Source organism: Herpailurus yagouaroundi, unplaced genomic scaffold, assembly GCF_014898765.1.
Source record: "Herpailurus yagouaroundi ecotype Mexico unplaced genomic scaffold, PumYag 222, whole genome shotgun sequence".
Classification (NCBI taxonomy): Eukaryota; Metazoa; Chordata; class Mammalia; order Carnivora; family Felidae; genus Herpailurus; species Herpailurus yagouaroundi.
Window position 1 is genome coordinate 7,517,095 of NW_024412453.1, and position 22,605 is coordinate 7,539,699.

General features: G+C 44.8%; 1 protein-coding gene across 6 annotated transcripts in view; it reads right to left on the minus strand.

Annotated features, from left to right (window-relative positions):
- BFAR (bifunctional apoptosis regulator) overlaps window positions 1-22,605 on the minus strand; it is a 34,757-nt gene that overhangs the window by 4,617 nt on the left and 7,535 nt on the right. For 3 of the 6 annotated variants that reach the window (XM_040458987.1, XM_040458986.1, XM_040458988.1), the window contains exons 2-6: window positions 15,094-15,430; window positions 13,338-13,542; window positions 12,125-12,294; window positions 9,290-9,434; window positions 1,029-1,202 (exon numbers count right to left, since the gene is read on the minus strand). In XM_040458987.1, the coding sequence (XP_040314921.1) occupies window positions 1,029-1,202; window positions 9,290-9,434; window positions 12,125-12,294; window positions 13,338-13,542; window positions 15,094-15,356 (957 nt within the window). In that variant the 5' untranslated portion in view covers window positions 15,357-15,430. Of the gene's footprint in view, window positions 1-1,028; window positions 1,203-9,289; window positions 9,435-12,124; window positions 12,295-13,337; window positions 13,543-13,840; window positions 13,954-15,093; window positions 15,431-16,825; window positions 16,886-21,212; window positions 21,314-22,605 lie in introns of those variants that run through there. The other 3 variants (XM_040458989.1, XM_040458990.1, XM_040458991.1) reach the window with 3 other exon arrangements.

Sequence of the window (22,605 nt, forward strand, 5' to 3'; positions counted from 1 at the left end):
ACTGGGTAATTAGGCAAACACTGTGCCTAAGGGCTAATTAGCAGGCTTTCAACTACATCCAAGGCTCAAGTCAGGCAGATACCTGACTTTAGTATTTTAAAAAGGGTTTTTGGAGATTTAGAAATTCGTAGTTTTGTTTTTTTAAGTTTATTTATTTGAGAGAAAACGTGGTGTGTGCACGTGTGAGCTGGGGAGGGGCAGAAAGAGGGGGAGAGAGAGAATTCCAAGCAGGCTCCATGTGGTCAGTGCAGAGCCCGACACGGGGCTTGATCTCATGAACCGCCAAGATCGTGACCTGAGCTGAAATGAAGAGTCGGATGCGTGACCGAGGGAGCCACCCAGGCACCCCTAGAAATTATTTTAACATTTATGGGTGTGGATCATACACGATGCTTCCTACATCCATGTGACTTTTAATTTAAATAGATCAGAGGGACTGCCCCAAGAGCAGCAATGCAAAGGACAGTACCCTGCAATGACCAAGCAGACACAGAGACAGCCCTGTGTAAGTGGGATCCACCAACAATTCTGAAGACACAAAAGCCAACGTGGATACCTATCTCTGCCAGGGGCCTATGGTCAGCTGAGGTGACCACTCCCATCAGTGAGCTGGACAATGGCTTACTTTTCTGAGGCCCCCAGGATGGATGCTAACCCTCCCTTGCAGTGGGACAAATGATCATCCTTCGGGGATCCTCTTCGAGACAGACCACCAAGGTGGAAGGTCCATAAATTTAACCCTCAGGCAATCTGAACTTATTCTATCTTCTTTTATAACAAAAGCGATGCCGGTTTTTCCCCCCCGTAAATATTTCAAGTCCAGAGGGGAGCCTTCTTGTTACGCAATGCAGGAAATAAAACAGGCTTCTGGGAGTGGGGAAGTTCTGCTTGATTTTCTTTTGGAGGGGCTCTCCTTGCAAAAAACAAATGAAGGCTGGGCGTCGTTGGCTCTTCTGTGACAGCTACAGCCCCGTCTCCAATTCCATACCGCACCAAGGAGTGCCATTCAAGGCACTGTGCAGACCTACCAGAAGCTTGGTGATGATGTCCTCCCCAGAATTGTCTTCCTGCAGGGGGCAGATGGTGTGGATGAAGGGCAGGAAGGTGTCTGTGTAGTCAAATAGGTAGAGGTATAGCAGACCAAGTCTCGGGGAGCTCTTGAGGGCATAGAGCAGGAACAGGGACCTGCCTGGGTTCACCGCCTGCAGAGGACAAGGCGAGCGTGGGGTCACATCACAACCACGGCAGCCAGCTCCCCACCCATGCTCCCTCCACAGTCTCACGCCCTTTGCCTTCAGCTTTTCTGTGTGTGGTTTGCACAGTGAATGAATGGGTGGCAAGAAGAGGCCAAGGAATCAATCTGTCGGGCTCTATTTAATAAAGACCCAATCCTTCTCCATGGCTTTGGTGTGTGCGTGTGGGGGAGGTAGAGGGGTGCTGAGACATACACTCCCAGGCGCTGCTAGGAAAACCCAACTTTTTTGGAAAACAATTTTGTAAAATGTATCAAAGAGTCTTCAAAATGTTCAATTTAACCAGTGTATTAGTGGGCACCGCTTAAAAGGAAATCAGAAATACAGAAGGCTTTATGCACAAAATGTTTCGTGCTGCAGTGTAAGAGAGAAAAAGTGAAATCTGAGAGCTAAGTAATGAAGTTACAGTGGATGTTCAGCACGGAGTTCACGCAGCCCATTGAAAAGTGAATATGGGCATTTTTGGATGATGCTCTTGCTACAGTGTTAGGTGAAAAAAGGATTCCAAGACATGTGGCGATCCGATCTCTGCGCTGTCAGCCCCACACAAACCAGGCCTCTTTCGTGACCTTTCCGAGAGCAGCACCTGGCTCACAACAGATAGAAAGATTTGTGGAATGAATACATAAACAAAAGCACAATTAAACTACGCACAAGAAAATTGTCCAAGAAGACAGAGCAAAATGCAACGTTAGCCATGTCTGGCTCTCAGGTGGGATTATGGGCCATTTATGTTCATTTTTATCACTTTGGTCAATTTTGCTACAAAGAACGTGTATTTATGTTTTTCCTGATTGTAAAAGTAACTTCAGACGATTCTGTTTACTTGGTGCTACTAAGCATCAAATAAAATGGCCTAAAGATATGAATGGCCACTTCACCAAGGAAGATACAATAAAATAAGCACGTAACAAGATGCTCAAGAGAAAGAGAAAACGGAACCAGTTTTCCACATTAGCACCGCGTACTTTATTTGATGGGGAGGGGTGTGGAGCAGGGATCACAGAGGGGCAAGAGGTGGCTTTGGGGACAGATGAGTATGTTCGTTAGCTTGATTGTGGTGATGATTTCACAGGTGTGTGCAGTATGTCCAAACTTACCAAATTGCTGAATGCGGAAAGATGATGTGGTGTATATACACACCATGGAATATTACTCAGCCATAAAAAAGAATTAGATTTTGCCATTTGCAACAATATGATGGACCTCCAGGGTATTATGTTAAGTGAAATTAAGTCACACAGAGAAAGACAAATACCAATGATCTCACTCATATGCGGAATTTAAGAAACAAAACAAACAAACGAAGAAAAAAAGAGACAACCCAGACTCCTAACTGCAGAGAACAAACTAATGGTGACCAGAGGCGGGGGGTGGGCGGGGGGGGGTGTGTGTGTGTGTGTGTGAAGCAGGATGGGGATTAAAGAGTACACTTATCTTGATGAGTCCCGAGTAATGCACAGAATCGTTGAATCACGATCACTGAAGCTAACATAACAATGTACTTTAATTATACTGGAATTTACAGAAACTTATCAAATTATACATTTGAAATATGTGTATGTTAACTGCAGCTCAATGAAACTGTTAAAACACATTCAACTTATTTGATGCTATTAATGGCTGACTGTTAAATGTTAAGAAAAGAGTCCTTCTCTTCAGAGATTTACACTCAAGTATTTCAGGGTGAAATAATATGATGCTTGGCTATGCTTTAAGATAATCCCATGCATTGTGGGTGTGTGGGGTGTGTAAGAGTGGGTGGAGGGGTGTGTAAAAATAAGAATGGCCACTAGTCAATACTCACTGAAGCTGGACAGGTGTATACTCTTCTATTTCTGCATGCACCTGAAATTCTATAGCAAAAAGGTTTTTTAAAAAGGCCCAACCTATGAAATGGCTGATTTCAGGTCTGGGATAGAAAAGGTACAAGAATAACTTGAACATCCTGTCACATAAGGAAAGAAAGTATCTGGATAGCAACACGCAAAAGAATGAAAATGGACCACTTTCTTACACCACACACAAAAATAAATTCAAAATGGACTCAAGACCTAAATGTGAGACCCGAAGCCATAAAAATCCTAGAAGAGAACACCGACAGTAACTTCTCTGACATCAGCCATAGCAACTTTTTCTAGATATGTCTCTTGAGGCACGGGAAACAAAATAAAAAATGAACTATTGGGAGTACATCAAAATAAAAAGCTTCTGCAAAGTGAAGGAAACCATCAACAAAACTAAAAGGCAGCCTATAGAATGGGGGAAGATATTTGCAAATGACATATCTGATAAAGGGTTAGTATCCAAAGTGTATAAAAAACTTATAAAACTCAACACCCAGGGGCACATGGGTGGCTCAGTTGGTTAAGTGTCTGACTCTTGATTTCGGCTCAGGTCATGACCTCTCAGTCAGTGGGCCCTGTGCTGGGTGTGGAGCCTGGTTAAGACTCTCTCTCCCCCTCTGCCACCCCCCTCCCCCACTGATGTGCTAGCTCACTCTGAAAACAAACAAAACACAGAAGACAAAAACAAAAAAACCCTCAAGATGCAAAAAACGAACAATCCAATTAAAAATTGGGCAGAAGTCTTGAACAGACATTTTCCAAAGAAGAAATACAGATGGCCAACAGACCCATGAAAAGATGCTCAACATCATTCATCATCAGGAACATGTAAATCAAAACTACAATGAGATACCACCTCACACCTGTCAGAATGGCTAACCCAACAACACAGGGAGCAACAGGTGTTGACAAGGATGTGGAGAAAAAACAACCCTCTCGCACTGCTGGTGGGAATGCAAACTGGTGCAGCCACTCTGGAAAACAGTATGGAGGTTCCTCAAAAAGAAAAGTTCCTTAAAAACAGAACTACCCAACCTACAATCCAGCAATTGCACTACTAGGTATTTACCCAAAGAATACAAAAATACTAATTTGAAGGGATACCTGCACCCCAATGCTTATAGCAGCATGACCTACAATAGCCAAATTATGGAAACAACCTAAGTGTCCACTGATTGATGAATGGATAAAGAAGATGTGATGCGTACATACAATGGAATAACACTTAGCTGTAAAAAAGAATGAAATTTTGCCATTTGCAATGATGTAAATTGAACTAGAGAGTGTTATGCTGAACGAACAAGTCAGTCAGAGAAAGACAAAATGCCGTATGATTTCACTCATACTGAAGGAAAAAAACCAACCGAGCAAATGGGGGTAGGGAGAGAGATGCCAACTACGAAACAGACTCTTAACTGCAGAGAACAAACTGATGGTTAATAGGGTGTGTGTGTGTGTGTGCGCGCGCGTCTGTGTGTGTGCATGAAACAGGTGATGGGGACTAAGGAGCATACTTATCATGAGTATCAAGTGTTGTATGGAGATGTTGAATCACAAGTATTGTACTCCTGAAACTAATATTACACTGTATGTTAACTGGAATTTAAATAAAAACTTAAAAAGTATCAGACTTTTGAGGTCATGTCAAAAGGACTCATGGGCAAGTACATTATACCTCAATTCAAATGTTAAATTTTAAAAATAGACTCAAGGGGTGCCTGGGTGGCTCAGTCAGTTGAGCGTCAACCCTGATTTCAGCTCAGGTCACAATCTCAGGGCCGTGGGATTGATCCCCACGTGGGATCGAGCCCTGCGTGGGGCTCCACACTCAGTGTGGAGCCTGTCTGGAATTCTCTCTCTCTCTCCCCACCCCCATTCCCCACCCCATCCCCCTACTCTCCCTCTCTCTCAAAATAAAGCTCAGGGGCATCTGGGTGGCTCAGTCGGTTAAGCATCTGTCTTCAGCTTAGGTCACCATCTCGTGGGGCATGAGTTCGAGCCCTGCGCTGGGCTCTCTGCTCTCAGCACAGAGCCTGTTTCAGATCCTCTGTCCCTCTCTCTCTGCCGCTCCCTTGTTGTGCGCTCGCTTGCTCTCTCGCTCTCAAAAAACAAACAAATGCTAAAAAAATAAATCTTAAAAAAAAAGAACACAAAATAATTTCAGGAGACTTATACTCCAAAAATATGGGACAATCTGAGCATCAATTAGAGTAATCACTGAAAGGTATTCAAACATATCAAGAATTTTAAAATCCTTAGTTAATGATGATCCTAAAGAAAGAAACTGGTTACCTATCTAGGTAACAGAGAACCAAATCATTATTATCAAACTGGTAAATACAGGGAAAGAATCAAGCATTTAACTGACCTTTCTGTATAAACTGTGCTTAGGGTAATCAAAATGGTTGCTGAGTGAAATTTTACTTTTTTTTTAAATTTAATTTAATTTTTTTAGACGTACTTAGCTAACACATGAAGAAGTGACAGAATTACAGAATCACCATTTTGCAGGCAAAGGATGAACGATCATGGTGGCTGCTACCATCAGAGAGAGAGAGAGACAATTAGCCATGCTGAGCCTCCTAATGGGAGAAGATGCCACCAGCCATGAAGCAGTCTTGTCAAATACCTAAACCAATGCAAGCCGCTAGATTTCCCTACTGAATTATGGGATGTACAGGACACATTACGTGTCTGGTGACAGAGGAGCCTGTCAGGGGACACCGCAGAGGGACAATGAGCAAAATTTAAGATGTGGGCAAACTATGGGACAAAATGACCTGGTTTCTTCAACAAACAAATGCAGGGTGACAAAAAAAGGGAGGGAGAATCCAGACAGTAAAAGAGACTTAAGACACATAATAACCAAATGCAGACCTTGTTTGGAACACGTCAACTGGAAGAAGAAAAGATGTGGTCTATTTGAATACCGACAAGTTACCTGATATCAGAGAATTCAGTTTTGTCTTTAAAAGAGTCCTTACTTTTTAGAGATTCCCAATGAAATACTTACCTATGGGAAAATAAGATATCTCAGATTTTCAAAACAGTCAGGGGCGGGAGGTGGAGGTTATCACTGAAATGAACATGGCCATAAGTTGTTATAGCTGGTAAGGGTACATGGTAGTTTTGTACTCTTATCCTGTTATTGTGTGTGTTTGAAATTAAAAAAAAAATATATGTAACTTAAAAAAATTTTTTTTAATGTTTATTTTTGCGACAGAGAGAGCATGCGTGCGCACATGAGTGGGGGAGGGGCAGAGAGAGAGAGAGAGAGAGAGACACAGAATCTGAAAAAGACTCCAGGTCATGAGCTGTCAACACAGAGCCCGACACAGGGCTCTAACTCAAGAACAGTGAGATCACGACCTGAGCTGAAATCAGGCGCTTAACCGACTGAGCCACCCAGGTGTCCCCCTCAAAAACCTAACTTCTTTTATCTTTTTATTTTTTTTTAATTTTTTTTTTTTCAATGTTTATTTATTTTTGGGACAGAGAGAGACAGAGCATGAACGGGGGAGGGGCAGAGAGAGAGGGAGACACAGAATCGGAAACAGGCTCCAGGCTCTGAGCCATCAGCCCAGAGCCTGACGCGGGGCCCGAACTCCCCGGACCGCGAGATCGTGACCTGGCTGAAGTCGGACGCTTAACCGACTGCGCCACCCAGGCGCCCCTCAAAAACCTAACTTCTAAAGATATCTTTGCCTCCTAACTTAGATGAGAAATAGGGGGGTAGTTCTTTATCAAAAGTGTTTCCCAACCTGTTTTTTTTTTTAAATCAGCCCTTAAGAAATCTGTTAAAAACTTTTTGTTTTTCCCCATAATCCTGCCCCCATGAAATGTTAACACCACAGATATACTATAAATCTGTTTATGTACTGTGGTCTTTTAGAGGGGGCCGCAACTCCTGTATTACGGGAGACTTGTGTATTCCACGCCTATCGTCGCCCTGGGGGCAATCCTGCTCTTGCTGAATACGCAAGCTCTCTCGGAGCACCGGTCCCAGAAATAAAGTCTGCATGTGTCCAACCACATCATGGTTAGTACAAGAGAAAGGGAGAAGACCAGGTTATGGATTTGTAGGTCTGGCGTCAGGGTGGGTGCTGAGGCGGTGAGTGCCTGGCTATTTCCTATCAGATAAGGAGGAAAACCAACCACCCAGTAAGGTGGTTACCAGGAGGCACTTCAATGGGGAGCGGTCTCTTTCCCGTCTAATGAGAATAGGAATTGCACCAGGCACTAGGGTTGGCGGAATCTTATCACACACCTCTCGGCCTTTTGGCTAGTTGCCTGATTGTCAAATGGCCACCCGCAGGGAGGGGCTGGTGGCACAGAAGAGCCAAAGGAGCCCACTGATAAGATTCTGCCTGCTTTCACACTGGGTGAGGAGTCACGTGCCTATTTGCTCTGGTTAATGCTAAGATTACTTTTATGTTTTTTAAATAGAGGGTCATCGCTGGATGCATGCCCCACGAATGTTCTGCCAGACACTAAAAACCTACCAGAGGGCTAATATTGGCTACAAAAAGCCCAGAGTTTACTGCATAAACAAAATGGGTAATTTATGATAAAAGCAGGGATTTTCCAAAATTAAACAAATAACAGCGATAACACAAAAAACAACAAACCTTCTACCTAAGGACCTCCAAGCCCATTTGTCAAAATTTCTGAAACTAATGTTTTTTTGGGTTTTAAGATAATACGTGTACATAGTAAACACAATGTTTTCCAAATGGCACAGAAATGTGTTAAGTGACACACAAAATTCTCTCTTCCATCCAAGTCTCAATCCGTAGAGGAAAATACTGTAACAGTCTGCGTATCCTTCCAGACACATTCTGTGCATATGACAACATACAGATACGTACATGTGTGGATTTTCCAATGTGCTTTTCCCTACTTTCAGTTAACAATACAACGTGGGCATCGTTCCTTATTAGCACACCAGCGTCACCACCTTCTGCAGTGGATCCACGTTGGGTGGGCCCAATTTATGGAACCTGTCCTGGTGACAGGCACTTCGCTTGGTTTCTTTGTGCTGCTCTTACCAACGACGCTGCAGTGAACGTCTTGTTTAATGACGTTTTGGGGCTCAAACTTCAGCTCTCACTGCGACTGTCACTCTGTGAAGTCATTTACCGAGGAGCAGATGGGCACACAAGGCCCGGGTGCCTGCTGGTGTCCCACAGCCAGCGTGTCCTGGAGAAGCCCAGCGAGCGGCCCAGGCAGTCAGGCGCCTAGCCCTGCTCTTCACCTTGACCGCCCCCCCACCCCCCACCATGCCGCCTGTGTTCCAGGTGCAAAGAAGTGAAACGGCAGATCACAGGGCAGGTGCGGTTTGAATTTGGACACTTATTGACAAACTGTTCTACAAGGAGACTGCGTCAATTTAGCACCCACCACACCCACGAGTGTCTTTTTCTTCGTATCGTAATGCTCTCTCATCCTTGACAGTAACATGGGTGAAAACGATGCCATCTGGTTGTTTCAGTTTACACGTCTTTAATTATGAGTGAGCGTTTTCTCCCGTGAACTTACTGGTTATGTGTAATTACTTTTCTCCATGCAAATGCAGAAATTTGCCATGTCGGCACATTCCAGGTATCTTATGATTAAAAAAATATTCATTTTATAGCACAGCATTTGCTAACTCTTCGTGAAGGAGAAATCAGCTGGTGCAGTCAAAGCGAAGAATAATTTATCAATACCTCATAAAGCTGAAGATGCCTATTACCTGTGAACTACTAATCCCCTGCTTCAGTATATAACCATAAAGTATAAAAACTCCCCAAGAATTTCCACAGCGGCACTGTTTCTAAGGGCAACAACCTCCGTGTGCATGGACAGGAAAATGCACGAACTAAGATACGCTCAGAAGAGAAAATGCGTGAATTGGAGCCAGAGAGGTCAACGCTCAAAGCTACTTGCAGAAGGACATGCTCAGTTCATGCCTCTCATGTTCAGGCTGAGGGCTCCTAGCGCCTGCGTGTACAGACCCGTAGTCCAAGGAGGGAAATGCGCCCAGTAAGGGCGCCTGGCTCGGCTGCGGGAGCATGGTTCCGCTAGAGAGGGTGGGGAGCCGGGGGCTTCAGTTGTGTCTGCGGTTTTCCTAAGCAGCGGGCACGGAGATGACGGACGGGCCGTTCTCTCTACTTTTTTCAATTAAAAATAAATAAACAAAGAGCTCACCTTATATTCCCAGAGATTCTGGGGGGGCTTCACCCCCAGTGCTTTGACACGCTCCAGTTCCAGGAGGATGGCTCTTCTGTGGCTGCTGTTTTCTATGTTATATGGCGCCCTTGAAAATTCTTCCTCTGTCAGAGTTAAAAGCAACCTGTTGGGGGGGAGGGGAGCAGTAGATTTCTTGTGAGATTATACACTGGAAGCCAACTCTTCACACCCAGGGTTCCAACCTATCAACACAAATACTTCGGGCTTCCGGTAAGGCAAGATACCTGGTATATGAAGTAACAGTAATAACAGCAAACTACTGAATGCTTGTTAATTGTTAGTGACTCTCTGAAAGTACTTCCACAAACCGTCACCAATCCGCTTAACAATTCTGCAGAATAGGTGGAATTATGAGCATTACGTGCATGACAAAATGGTTTGGAGGAATAGAGTGGCTCGGCCGAGGCACACCCCGGTCTGTTTTGCTCCTAACTTCTGATCTTTCAGCTAAGCAGCTGAGTTCTCCCAGGGTACTCTGTTTTGCAAAGAAAAATGTAGTATATATTTTACATAGAATAAAATATTCTATATAAAATTACATATAATATGTTTCTGTAACATATAGAAAAAAATTGGAAAGAAATCCAATAAAATGTGATGACTCGAACAGGAGCTGTTCTGGGGTGGGGGCGGGGGTGCGCCTTAGTGGCTCAGTCGGCCAAATGTCCGACTCTTGGTTTTGGCTCAGGGCACAATCTCACATTTCATGAGTTCAGGCCCAGCATCGGGCTCTGTGCTGATGGTGCAGAGACTGCCTGGGATTCTCCCCCTTTCCCCCCTCTCTGTCTGTCCCCCGATCACACGGTCTCTAAATAAATAAGTAAATAAATAGAAAAAAAAAAGTAGCTGTTTTGGGGTTGTAATTTAATAAAAATATTTGTAGATCCCTTATCTGGTCCCTTCCATTGGAAAATATGACTCCGACTCCACAAGAGCCAATCGTTGAAACCACCCCTGTGCACCAGCAAGCGGAGACCCAGCAGGCACACAACCACTGGGGGAGGGATGTAAACTGTCCTCTCGTGGGTGATTTGGAAACACTGATCAAAGTTATAAAGGCTTATTTCCTTTGACGTGGAAATTCCAGTTCTAGGAATCCATCTTCTGGAAGGAAGGCAATGAGGCAAAGATGTATCAGCCAGGTAGACAACAAAAATGTTTTTAACCACAATTCGGGGGAGGCACCAATTCTTACAAAAAGCAGACAACTCAACTGGGAGCGTGTGGCTTTCCCAAAGGAGAGTTAAGAGTTGAAAGTTCAGTTCGGGGGGAAAATGTGACTGGGGTGTGAGGTGGGCAGGCAGGGGCCTGGATGGTGCATCTGAAACAAGCAGATTAGCAGGAGTGGCTATTCTCAGCACTGCGTGGCACACTATACTCTCCCTACACAGTCCCTCCAAGGAAGGAAAGAGCCCAAGAAAGATGGTCAGTGTTCTGGAAGGGGGCACGGGGACATGCTAATGGGCAGAGGCAGGCCTGCCCATAGCCTGGCAATCCCATCCTGGAATTCCTTGTATCAGGGCATCTGCTACAACATTGCTTGGAATTGTCTGGGACAGGAAAAAGGAAACAGCCCAGACGTGCCTTGGTGAGATCAACTAAAGTGACTCTAGTACACACACATACGTACGTACATATGTATACGTATATGTACCTATAATCACAGATCTGTTTAATAGAGTTGTATTTCCAGTTTAAACAATTAATATACACTTATGTGTATCTCTGTATAAACGTGGAAGAAAATCCAGAAAGATGTCCAGAAACATGCTAACAGTGGTTTTCTCTGGAGAGTAGATTTATGAGGGTATTTCACTTCCATACCCTACAGTTCTATGTTAATTTTAAAATAACTAAAAAAAATACATGGTTCTTTTCTAATTCAGAAGCAACACACAAAATGCCAGTCACATAAAATGGTTCGGCTGCTCTGGGGAGCGGTGTGACATTTCCTCAAGAAGGGAAATACAGAAGGTGACTTCAGGCCCCAGCAACGGCACTCGGGCAGACATGCACGGGCCCTCGGAAGCACAGGGTTACACAAAAACCCACATGCAAAGGATCAGAACAGCTCTGTTCGTGAGAGCCCCCAAACGGAGCAACCTGAACGACTGAAGGATGGGTACTCAAGTGCAGCGTAGCCACAAGTGGGAATACTGCTCAGCCATAAAGATGAAGGAAGGATTAGGGGTGCCCGGGTGGCTCAGTCAGTTAAGTGTCTGACTTTGGCTCATGTCATGATCCTGAGGTTCATGGGTTTGAGCCCCACGTCGGGCTCTGTGCTGATAGCTCAGAGCCTGGAGCCTGCTTCGGATTCTGTGTCTCCTTCTCTCTCTCTGCCCCTCTCTCGCTTGGTCTCTCTCTCTCTCTCTCTCTCTCTGTCTCAAAAATAAATAAACACTGAAAAAAAAAGACGAAGGAAGCACTGACCCACGTGACAACTTGGATAAACCTTGAAAATGCTCTGCAAGGTGAAAAAGCCAGACGCTAAAAGATTCCGTTTACAGGGATTACTCTAACAGGCAAATCCACGGAGCCAGAAAGGAGAATGGTGGTCGCCTGGGGATGAGGGAGGGGGCATGAGGACCAAAGAGGGGAGGGTAAGAGCTTTCTTTTTGGAGTGATGAAAACGTCCTAACACTAGACTGTGGTGATGGCTGCACATGTCTGTGGATACATTAAACGACATGGATTGGACACTTTCAATGGGTGAATTTCATAGTATGTGGGTTATGACTCAGTAAAGCAGCTTACAAAAAGGTCAATGACACGTCAGAAGAGCCAGCGTCTCACCTTCCATTCACTCTTTCAGATAAAAACCGGTCTCTGTAGAGAGAGGCCCAAGGGCCCAGCTGCTCCAGCCAGAGGACCACTTCTTCTGCTGTCCATTTGGCCACAGCCTTGTGGACCAGGAGGTCGTGCTCAGATTCCCTGCTGCTCCAGTGATACACGAGGAGGACCACCTGGGGACAAGGGACAGAGGCCTTAAGACACAGAAAGGTCAGAGAAGCCAGCTTCTCACGAGTGTGGGGCGGGGAAGGGAAGGCTGAGCTTGACGGGAACGACGCCGAGTCGGTACAAGGAACCACTGGCACCGAGAGTTGCGGAGGAGAACTCCAGGTGGGCCCCTGTCTCTGCTGGTTGTGGGGCTGTGAGGGAACAGAGATGGGAACAGGACTCGGCATAGAGCATCTGGGAGCGCAGCACCCTGGGCCCCAACATCCTGGCCAGCATAACTTCTTCATGTGCCTTTTCTACTGGAAAATTTGTAACCTTTAAATTTGTGTAGCATGGGGCGCCCGGGTGTTAAGTTAAGTGTCTGAGTTCAGCTCAGGCCATGATCTCGTGGCCCATGGGTTCGAGCCTCACATCAGGCTCTGTGCTGACAGCTCAGAGTCTGGAGCCTGCTTCAGTCTCTGTGTGTGTGTGTGTGTGTGTGTGTGTGTGTGTGTGTGTGTGTGTGTCTTTCTCTCTCAAAAATAAATAAACATTAAAATAATAATAATAATAATAAATTTTCGTACCAGGGAACCGAGAATAAAACAGTCTCCGTGTGAGATGTTAGTAAAGGGCTATGCTCAAGACTCAACCACCCAGGTAGACACGGTCTCGGATTCTAAATGGGAATAACTGGGGCACCTGGCTGGCTCAGTCGGTATAACATGCGACTCCTGATCTCGGGGTTGTGAGTTCAAGCCCCATGCTGGGGATAGAGCTTACATTAAAACCAAAATAAAAGAAATGGACAAATGGGATGGGAATAATCACGGTGACTATTGCAGGGGTGAGGAAGAGGATGAATGGAACGAAGCTAAGAAGAACTGGGCCCTGAATATTATACTGCCTACTTGAGTACACAGCTTCCCTGAAGAATCATCTGACCCAGCGGATGTCAAATGCATGCAATGAATGACCACATACAGGTAAGCTATCAATTTCCACAGAAGTGATGTCAGTGAAAACTGGGAGTGGGTCAGGGGGCAGAGAAACACAGCGGTACACTTACTGCCACACCAGTTAAAGCGGTGAGCACTCCGGAAAAGAATCCCCCACCTCTCTGTGCATTCACTCGGCCTGTGTTGGTAGCCAAAGGAGCCTGATCATTCCCATATTTGTGAAAGGCTGCAAGACTCTGGATTATGTCATTATTCTGCTGAATGTCCTCAAATCGCATTCTAATGGCATCAGGAAATAATTTTTCAGTGGCATCCCTATGAAGAATAGGAAAAAAAATCACGTGACAGTTGTTTGACTAAATACACTTAGGATGTTTAGAGGCTAAAATAAAACTAACAGTCAATATTTAACAACATACAGGCACTTTAGAACAATGGTCAAGACTGACTATGGCCCGGTTGGTAACACCAAAAAGGACTGGAAACAACCGATGTGTCTACTGTTAGAGAAACAGTCAAATTATGGTCTATTCACACAATGGAATGTTACAAAGTTTTAAAAATGAATTTACTGGATATCATTTGTATTGAGATGGATAAATTTAAGACATACATATTGTTGAGCGGAAATAATAAACGATGGGGTCGCCAGGGTGGCTCAGTCGCTTGAGTGCTCGGATTTCGGCTCAGGCCATGATCTCACGGTTCGTGGGTTCGAGCCCCACGTCAGGCTCTGTGCTGACAGCTAGGAGCCTGGAACCTGAAGCCTGCTTCGGATTCTCTGTCTCTCTCTCTGCCTCTCCCCCGCATGCACTCTGTCTCTCAAAAATAAATAAACATTAAAAAAAATTAAAAAACAAAACAAAGCTGTGGAGCCTTATAGATAGTACACCACTGATGTGAGGAAATACTTGCATTTCCTGCTGGCACACATAGGTACAAAAGTATCGTTAAAATTCTGAAGGAAATCACAACAGAGGCATGACTGAAATGACTCTGGGGCAAAGGAAGGACGTGGTGTAAGATGGGGAGGGGGAGGGCAAAGGGATCTTTATCAGTAAGCACTCTCAGTTTTTAAAAAGAATATAAACAAATGAAGGTTATCTATGTATTGCTGATGTTATTCAACATTAATTCCAGAAAACAAGTGGAGCTGTCTTCGTTTTCAATTACACATAATCAGAGAACCTTCCTTCAATTTAAGATCAATCTGCAGGTACCCCAGGCTGAGAGGTGAGAGCAAAGCGCTTGTCAACGTATCTCCCATGAAAAAGAGAATGTTAGGTTAACGTTTTCAGGGAACTTTCTGGTACTCTGTTAGTATCAGGAAGGCAACAGAAGAAAAGCAAGGACTTTAGGCTCGAAGACGTGACAGGTGCAATATGCATGCAAGCAGAAAGGAACCCTCTCTCTGAAAGGTCTTGCCATTTGTTGTGTGAAGCTATACACGGGAGACCATCTCTACTGATGTGAAAACTGGAAGTTTATCAAAGATTATGAAAATCAGTAGCAAACCGATTCGTACAGAGTCGTGCGGTGACGCCATTTTCTCTATGAGACCTGGGGTGTTCTCAGCGGATACAAATCGATAAAAAGTGTTATAGGACAAAGCATTACAAGCAATGGTCTGATAACCAGAATTTGTTTTTTCCTTTATGATAAATAAACACAAGCAAATCACGGTCACCTGTGAGGAAGGAAGTCTGGCTTTGCAGGTCCTTGAGCCCCCCGACTCCCAGGCCAGCAGATCTAGAATGACAGTGGGGGTCGGCCCTGCGCCTCTGGCCTTCTCAAACATGGCTGCTCCCATGAAGACAAAGCATAGTGCGCAAGCTGTATGGGCTACCGATATGGACCGAGCGTTACCTGAGGAGAATATTGACTTTGGGGAAACCTTCCCATTTTTCTCTGCATTCTGGACACTCTGTTTTCTTCGAAGAGGCCCACCATAAAGCTAGGCAGTGCCGGCAGAAGCTATGCCCACAGTTCAAGGTGGTGGGGTTAACCAGGATGTCGTAACAGCAGTGGCATGAAAATTCACTAACAGAAATCTGAGGGGTGGTGCTCTTGAGAGGGTCACCTTCCTCATGGGTCATCTTGTTCAGATCGTTCTGTGCAGGCCCCTCCATCTCTTAGAAAATCCTGGGGTTCACAAGCACAGAAAATTTCAGACTTAGGAAACTGCTCCAAAGCATCATTAAATCTAGGAAAAAAAAAAAAAAAGAAAAGGCAACAGAATTAGGACAAGGGTTTGAGATTACTGCCATTCTGTTAAAGCTGGTTTTTATAAATGTTTTTCTTTACATTTTGTTTACTTTGAGAGGGAGTGAGAGCATGAGTCGGGGAGGGGCAGAGAGCAAGAGGGAGAGAGAGAGTCCCAACCAGGCTCCTTGCAGAGCATAGTCATGGGGCTTGATCCCATGTCCATGAGATCATGACCTGAGCTGAAACCAAGAGTCAGATGCTTAACTGACTGAGCCACCCAGGTGGCCCCATTAAAGCTCATTTTTAAATGTGATCAATTTGACTTCTAAAAATTCACATTCCAGAAACCAAATAAACCTACTGAATTTCTTTCTGCCCTGTCATACTTCTGAAAATTAGGTGAAGCCAAATAATGCAGTAGAAAGTTCAGGGGACTTGGTGACAGTGGGGAATTCTAGATCCTTCTCTTTCACTAACTTACTTGGAAAATGTAATTCCTCTGGCCTCAGTGTTCTTAATTACATTTCTAAAGTCCTTTCTTGTGTATGATTTTACATAAACCAACTTCTTGGTGGAGGGGGGCGGGTCCCTGGGTGGCTCAGCCAGTTGGGTGTCCAAGTCTTGATTTCAGCTCAGGTCATGATCTCACGGTTTATGAGATGCAGCCCCACATTGGGGTCTGCAATGACAGCATGGAGCCTGCTTGGGATGCTCTCTCTCCTCTCTCTTTCTCTGTCCCCCTCCCCCAATTGTGTACTCTCTCTCAAAACAAATAAAGAAATAAACATTAAAAAAAAAAAAACACAGCTTCTTGGGCCAGTTAAATGTCTGAAGTTGGCAATAACAGATGTACTTCATGTAAATAATGCATTTTTTTATCCAAATGTTTTCCCAGTAGAGAATTATTTATGTTTATTTCACAAACATGTGATTTCAGAGGCTCCCACAGGTACAGTACCAAGAAGTGAGTGAAGCCTTATTTTGTGAGGTGCCCTGTGTCAGGTCAACTCCCTAGAGGCTCAATATACCCTTTCCTCCCAACTCAACCCGAACACACATCATGCCCTCTGGATCTGGCCAGTCGGGTGCCACAGAAACATGCCAATGTCGCTAATAAGCAAATGGCAGAGGACCATCTTCTCGTTCTCATCCGGGTCTTAGGAGACTGTTTTATTGAGAGGCAGGACGGTGCAGGACACCATGGAGTTAGAGTCGCTTGCTCTGTGACTGTGCACAAGTTACTTGAGCTCTCTGAGCCCTGTGTTCTCAACTGTGAAATGGTAGTTAACAGTATAAAAACCGCCAAGGTTTCTTGTGAGGATCAGAGAGGTTGAAAGTAAAGTGGCAGGGACGGTGTATGGTGTAAACAGGGGTTAATGCAATGACTATTCACACTACTCCTGGTATTAAGACAGTGGAGGCCCTGGTGAGTAAGGGTTTCTCCATCTCACTACTGTGAAGAGAAAGGAAGTAGTAAATCACTCTCCATCACCCACAGCGATCATGTAGAGAAGGGCTCTTGTTTTTACAGTAGGGCTGCCTGCGTTCTTACTAAATCTCTGCCATTCGCTAGCTGTAGGGTCTGGACTTCTTGGGAGTCTCAGCTTCCTCGTGTTTAAGTGTGCGTGTGTGTGTCTATGTGTGTGTGCGCGTAAGAACAGCATTTACCCCCCACTGGGAGGTTTAAGAATTGAATAGGAGAATGCAAGTGAAGTATCTGATCCTACAGAGCCTGACATGTGGTGAGTAAACCATATAGGGTAGCAATTTGCCTGATTTTCAAATACAGTCATGAGAATCTTATCTTTTATTGAGTGACATATTATGCTTATAGAATACCATATTTTACTTATTTATTTATGAATGTTTATTTATTTTGAAAGAGAGAGCGTGCGAATGTGCAAGCAGGAGAGGGGCAGAGAGAGGGAGAGGGAGAGAATCCCTGACGGTGTGGAGCCTGGGGCTCTATCTCATGAACTGTGAGATCATGACCAGAGCTGAAGTCAAGAGTCAGACACTCAACCGACTGAGCCACCCAGGCACCCTGAGACTACTATAGTCTAAATAAGCAAATCTATAGGGGCACCTGGGTGGCTCGGTCGGTTAAGCCTCCAACTCTTGGTTTTGGCTAGGTCACGATCTTAGGCTTTGTGGGTTCAAGTCTTGGGTGTTGCTCTGGACTGACAGCATGGAGCCTGCTTGGGATTCTGTCTCTCTGTCTCTGCTCCTCCCTCACTTGCTCTTCCTCTCAAAAATAAATAAGTATTAAAATAAAGAAGCACATCTATAAACAAAGACAGAAGAAAATACAATGAAGTATTTGTAGTGGGTCTGGGTATGCTGGGTGGGGGAGGGTCGTGATTATTTTGGTTTTCTGTATATACCAAATTGTTTTTAATAAAAATGTATATTATAATAATTATAAAAACACATATAAAATTGTAAAAAATATATTGTATTCCCTTTGACGCAACACTAGTGGGGGATTTTAAACTCCAACAATAAACACAGCTAAATTTTAAACTCAGTGTTAAAGTGGAATAAAGGTCCTCATCAGTACTAAAAAGACAATTAGGTAAAGATAAATATAAAATTAAAGGATTAAATATAAAATATAAAATTTTAAAATATAATAATTACATTCATACTGTTATTCACAATAATAAATTATAGTAAAGAGGGGGACCACCTTCTGTATAAGCCTAAACTGTTGTTTTTGGGGCACTTGGCTGGCTCAGTTGGTGGAGCATGCTACTATTTAAAAAAAAAAATTTTTTTTTTAATGTTTATTCATTCTTAAAAAAAAATTTTTTTTTAAAATGTTTATTTATTTTTGAGACAGAGGGAGACAGAACATGAGTTGGGGAGGGGCATAAAGAGAGGGAGATACAGAATCAGAAACAGGCTCCGGGCTCTGAGCTGTCAGCACAGAGCCCGATGCAGGGCTTGAACCCACGAACCGTGAGATTATGACCCGAGCCGAAGTTGGACGCTTAACTGACTGAGCCACCCAGGCGCCCCATGTTTACTCATTCTTGACAGAAGACACAGCATAAGTGAGGGAGGAGCAGAGAGAGAGGGAGACACAGAATCCGAAGCAGGCTCCAGGCTCTGAGCTGTCAGCATACAGTCCGATGCAGGGCTCGAACCCATGAATCATGAGATCGTGACCTGAGCCGAAGTCAGACGCACAACGGACTGAGCCCACAGGCACCCTGGAGCATGCTACTCGTCATCTCAGAGCTTGAGCCCCACGATGGGGGCAGAGATTACTTAAAAATAAAATCTGGGGGATGGGATGCCTGGGTGGCTCAGTGGGTTTCAGCTGAGGTCATGATCTCACGGTTCGTGAGCTCAAGCCCCATGTCAGGCTCTGTGCTGACAGTGCAGAGCCTGCCTGGGATTCTCCCTCTCTCTCTGCCCCTCCCCTGCTTGGGCTCTCTCTCTCAAAATAAATAAACTTAAATAATAAAAATAAAAAATAAATACAAATAAAATCTTGAGGTGCTTGGGTGGCTCAGTCAGTTAAGCGTCTGACTCGATTTTAGTTCAGGTCATGACCTCACGGTTTGTGAGTTCGAACCCCACATCATGCTCCAACTGTCAGTGTGGAGAGTGGACCCTTTTTCTCTCTCAAAATAAACTAAAAGAAACCAATTTTTTTTAATCTTAAAAAAAAGCTGTTCTTTTTGGAAGAAAGAGTTCAAATAAATATTCTTTTTTTTTTTTAAATTTTTTTTTCCAACGTTTTTATTTATTTATGGGACAGACAGAGACAGAGCATGAACGGGGGAGGGGCAGAGAGAGGGAGACACAGAATCGGAAACAGGCTCCAGGCTCTGAGCCATCAGCCCAGAGCCTGACGCGGGGCTCGAACTCATGGACCGCGAGATCGTGACCTGGCTGAAGTCGGACGCTTAACCAACTGCGCCACCCAGGCGCCCCTCAAATAAATATTCTTAATGACAAACTCTAAATCATTTCTGATCATATTTACTTATTAGTTGTATGTTTAGTAACACTAAAAAAATTCCTAAGTGCTTTCCTGTAGGCAGTCCCTTCACATTTCTAAGTGGGAGATCTTATGCAGATTTTTAGAAAAAGGAATCATTTGCATAAGGTAGTTCCTTTATCTGGCTAATATTGATTAAACAACTGCCACGAGGGGGCCATTATCCCAGGAAATAAACAACTGAACCACTGCTATTAACTGAGCACCTCCTACGAGCTGGGCACTGGGCTTGCCTTCTAGGTACATTCAGGATCTCAATCGGGATTCAGTGTCAGAGGAAAGATCCCAAGTGAAGGAGGGGCAGGGGAGGGGTCAGGAAAGATGGGCTGGACTCAGTGCCTTCGTGGGGAGCAGTGAGTGACCCAGAACTACCGGTCTGATATGGGGTCGTGTGTACCTAGGTAATGAGAGGTGGGCCAATGGGAGAAGAGAAAGGTTTCAGAGGCAATGGGATCAGCAAAGCGGTGCCAGAGGATGATAAATCTCCTCAGGAAGGAGGGCCGGGCTAGGACATCCTAGAAGTAAAATGTTTCATCACTTCTGGGACTGAGGGGATAAAGAGGGAAAACAGCACAAGAATGACAAGTGATAAAAAAAGGGATCGATGCTATCTGAGGGCTGTTAAAGAAATAACTTACAGACTCTGGGGACGAGAGAGAAGAAAGACCAAAGATGCTGGCCAGGTGTCAGAGCTGGGGAGGAAGAGAGGTTCCCTTCAGCAAGCCTCAGAGAGAAGGTTAAGTTGAATTTTAGAAAAGGGGAGTTCGAGGTGATGACACGACTCCCAAGTAGGATGGTCTAGTGAGCAGCTGGAGGGACCAAACTGCAGCTGGGAGTTAAGAATGAGGCCACTGTGCGCACTTGCGAGTAATCTGCAGAGAAATGACAACTTTGTACTGAAATTAGTTTCTCACCAATTAGCCTTTTAAAACTAGAAGGTACCAGTCGTTCCCAGCTTACCCCATCTGAAAGTTTATTTCTCCTGAGAGAAAACAAACCACACGCTGACATCTAAAATGTACTTTTGGGGCGCGTGGGTGGCTCAGTTGGAGCGTCCGACTCTTGACTTCGGCTCAGGTCCTGATCTTGTGCTTCATGAGTTTGAGCAGACCCTGCTTAGGATTCTGTCTGTCTGTCTCTCTCTGCCCCTCCCCTGCTTGCTCTCTCTCTCTGTCTCTCACAATAAATTAAAAAATAAACTGAAAAAAATAAATCAATAAAACATGTTTTTTAAAATTAAAAAAAATTTTTTTTAATGTTTATTTTTGAGATAGAGAGAGCACAAGCAGGGGAGGGGCAGAGAGACGGAGACGGAATCCGAAACAGGATCCAGGCTCCGAGCGGTCAGCACAGTGCCCGACGCGAGGCTCGAACTCACAAGCAGTGAGATCATGACCTGAGCCGCAGTTGGGCGCTCAACCAACTGAGCTACCCAGGTGACCCTAAAGCATATTTTTAAGTTGTATTTTGAGAAGCTGAGGTGGTCACTACCTTTGTCTTATGATTGTCTTTAACAAACTAGAAACGGCATGGACTTGAATTACATCTTGGGAATTTTGCTAGTTTCAGCTTCCCCTAAATCCAAAATGTGAAAGCGAACAGAGAAAAGAGTCCACATCTTAACCAAATTCAGTTGATCTTTTCTGCTATTTCTGTCTGCATTTGGGTCACTTCCCTGAGGGAAAACAGCACTTTCAGGGGAAGAAAGTGCTCTTCAGGGATAAAACGCAGTTCAAACCCTGAACTTCCAAGGTGTGGGTCAACACACCCTCCCGCACTGGCAATGACTGAAGGCCTCTTGGGAGCACAGCGTTCCCAAGGATGTTTACAGATGTTCTGTATAAACTCGGCCCATGGCAGGAGCAGTGAGAGGCTCTGCTGGCTCTGAGTTCCTGCACAAGTAAGCACACATGAGAACGTCCCTGTAGCCTGCTGTCCCGTCCCCTCCCCCCCCCCCCCACCCCTCCGGTCTGGAAGGCCTCAGAAAGGACGCTGGGGGTGGGGTGGGGGAACGTAACGTCGGTAGGACTGGGGGAGGAGATTCATTCCCTTTTCCAACTCCTGTGCCCGGTCCACACAGATACACTTTGGTTTGTGTTTAAGCATCACGTGAAATGACAAGTGTTAATTATCTAGTTCAAAGCTAAAGGGGAAGAATGCCTGAGTTTGGAAAAGTCTGCAAGACTGCAAACAGAGACAGGATTAAAACGACAGGTTGAACACCGCAGCATTGAAGAGTACAGTAAACCTCTGGGGACTGAGCCACTCTGAAGAGCTGTGGTTTCTGGATAAAAACTTGGGTCTTTAACTGATGTCTATAAGGCACGTCAAGAGGTCTGTGCATGCAAAGAAATTATAAGCCAAGCTTGCGGTTATCCTTATGAGGATGTAATATGAACTCTTGCCTAAAGAAGTCGATAGGTTTTACTTAATTTTTTAAAGTCCTATTTAAGTAATCTCTACACCCAACGTGGGGCTTGAACTTACAACCCTGAGATCAAGAGTCGCATACTCCTCTAAGCCAGCCTGGCACCCTGGGAAATCTATAGTTTTTATTAGGCTCTCAAGGAGGACCAAGACTGAAATAAGGTTAAAAACTGTTTATCCACTAGGATAAAGACTTTTAAAATGTTCGCCATCCCACTGGTCCTGGAGCGGTCACGATGAACCCAGGTGAGCCTTTCCACAGTGACGTAGCATCATCGCCATGCACTCCCACCCTCTGGGTCCTGGAACAGTCTCAACACCAGTAGCCACCACTCCACTGTGGTGACATCTGGCCTTCAGGCAGGCTTTCACATGCTGTTTCTCTTTCTCCCTCTCTCTCTTTCTCTTGAATTAGGTGCGGCCTTTAAAAAAAAATCTGATTTCAGGGGCACCTGGCTGGCTCAGTTGGTTAAGTGTCTTGACTTTGGCTCAGGTCATGATTTCACGGTTTATGAGTTCGAGCCCCGCATCAGGCTCAGCGCTGAAAGCACGGGCCTGCTTGGATCCTCATGATCCCTCTGTCTCTCTCTCTCTCTCTCTGCCCCTCCCTGGCTCTCCCTCCCACTCTCTCTCAAAAATAAACAAACAGGGGTGGCTCCGTCAGTTGAGCACCCGACTTCGGCTCAGGTCATGATCTCGTGGTTTGTGAGTTTGAGCCCCACGTCGGGCTCTGT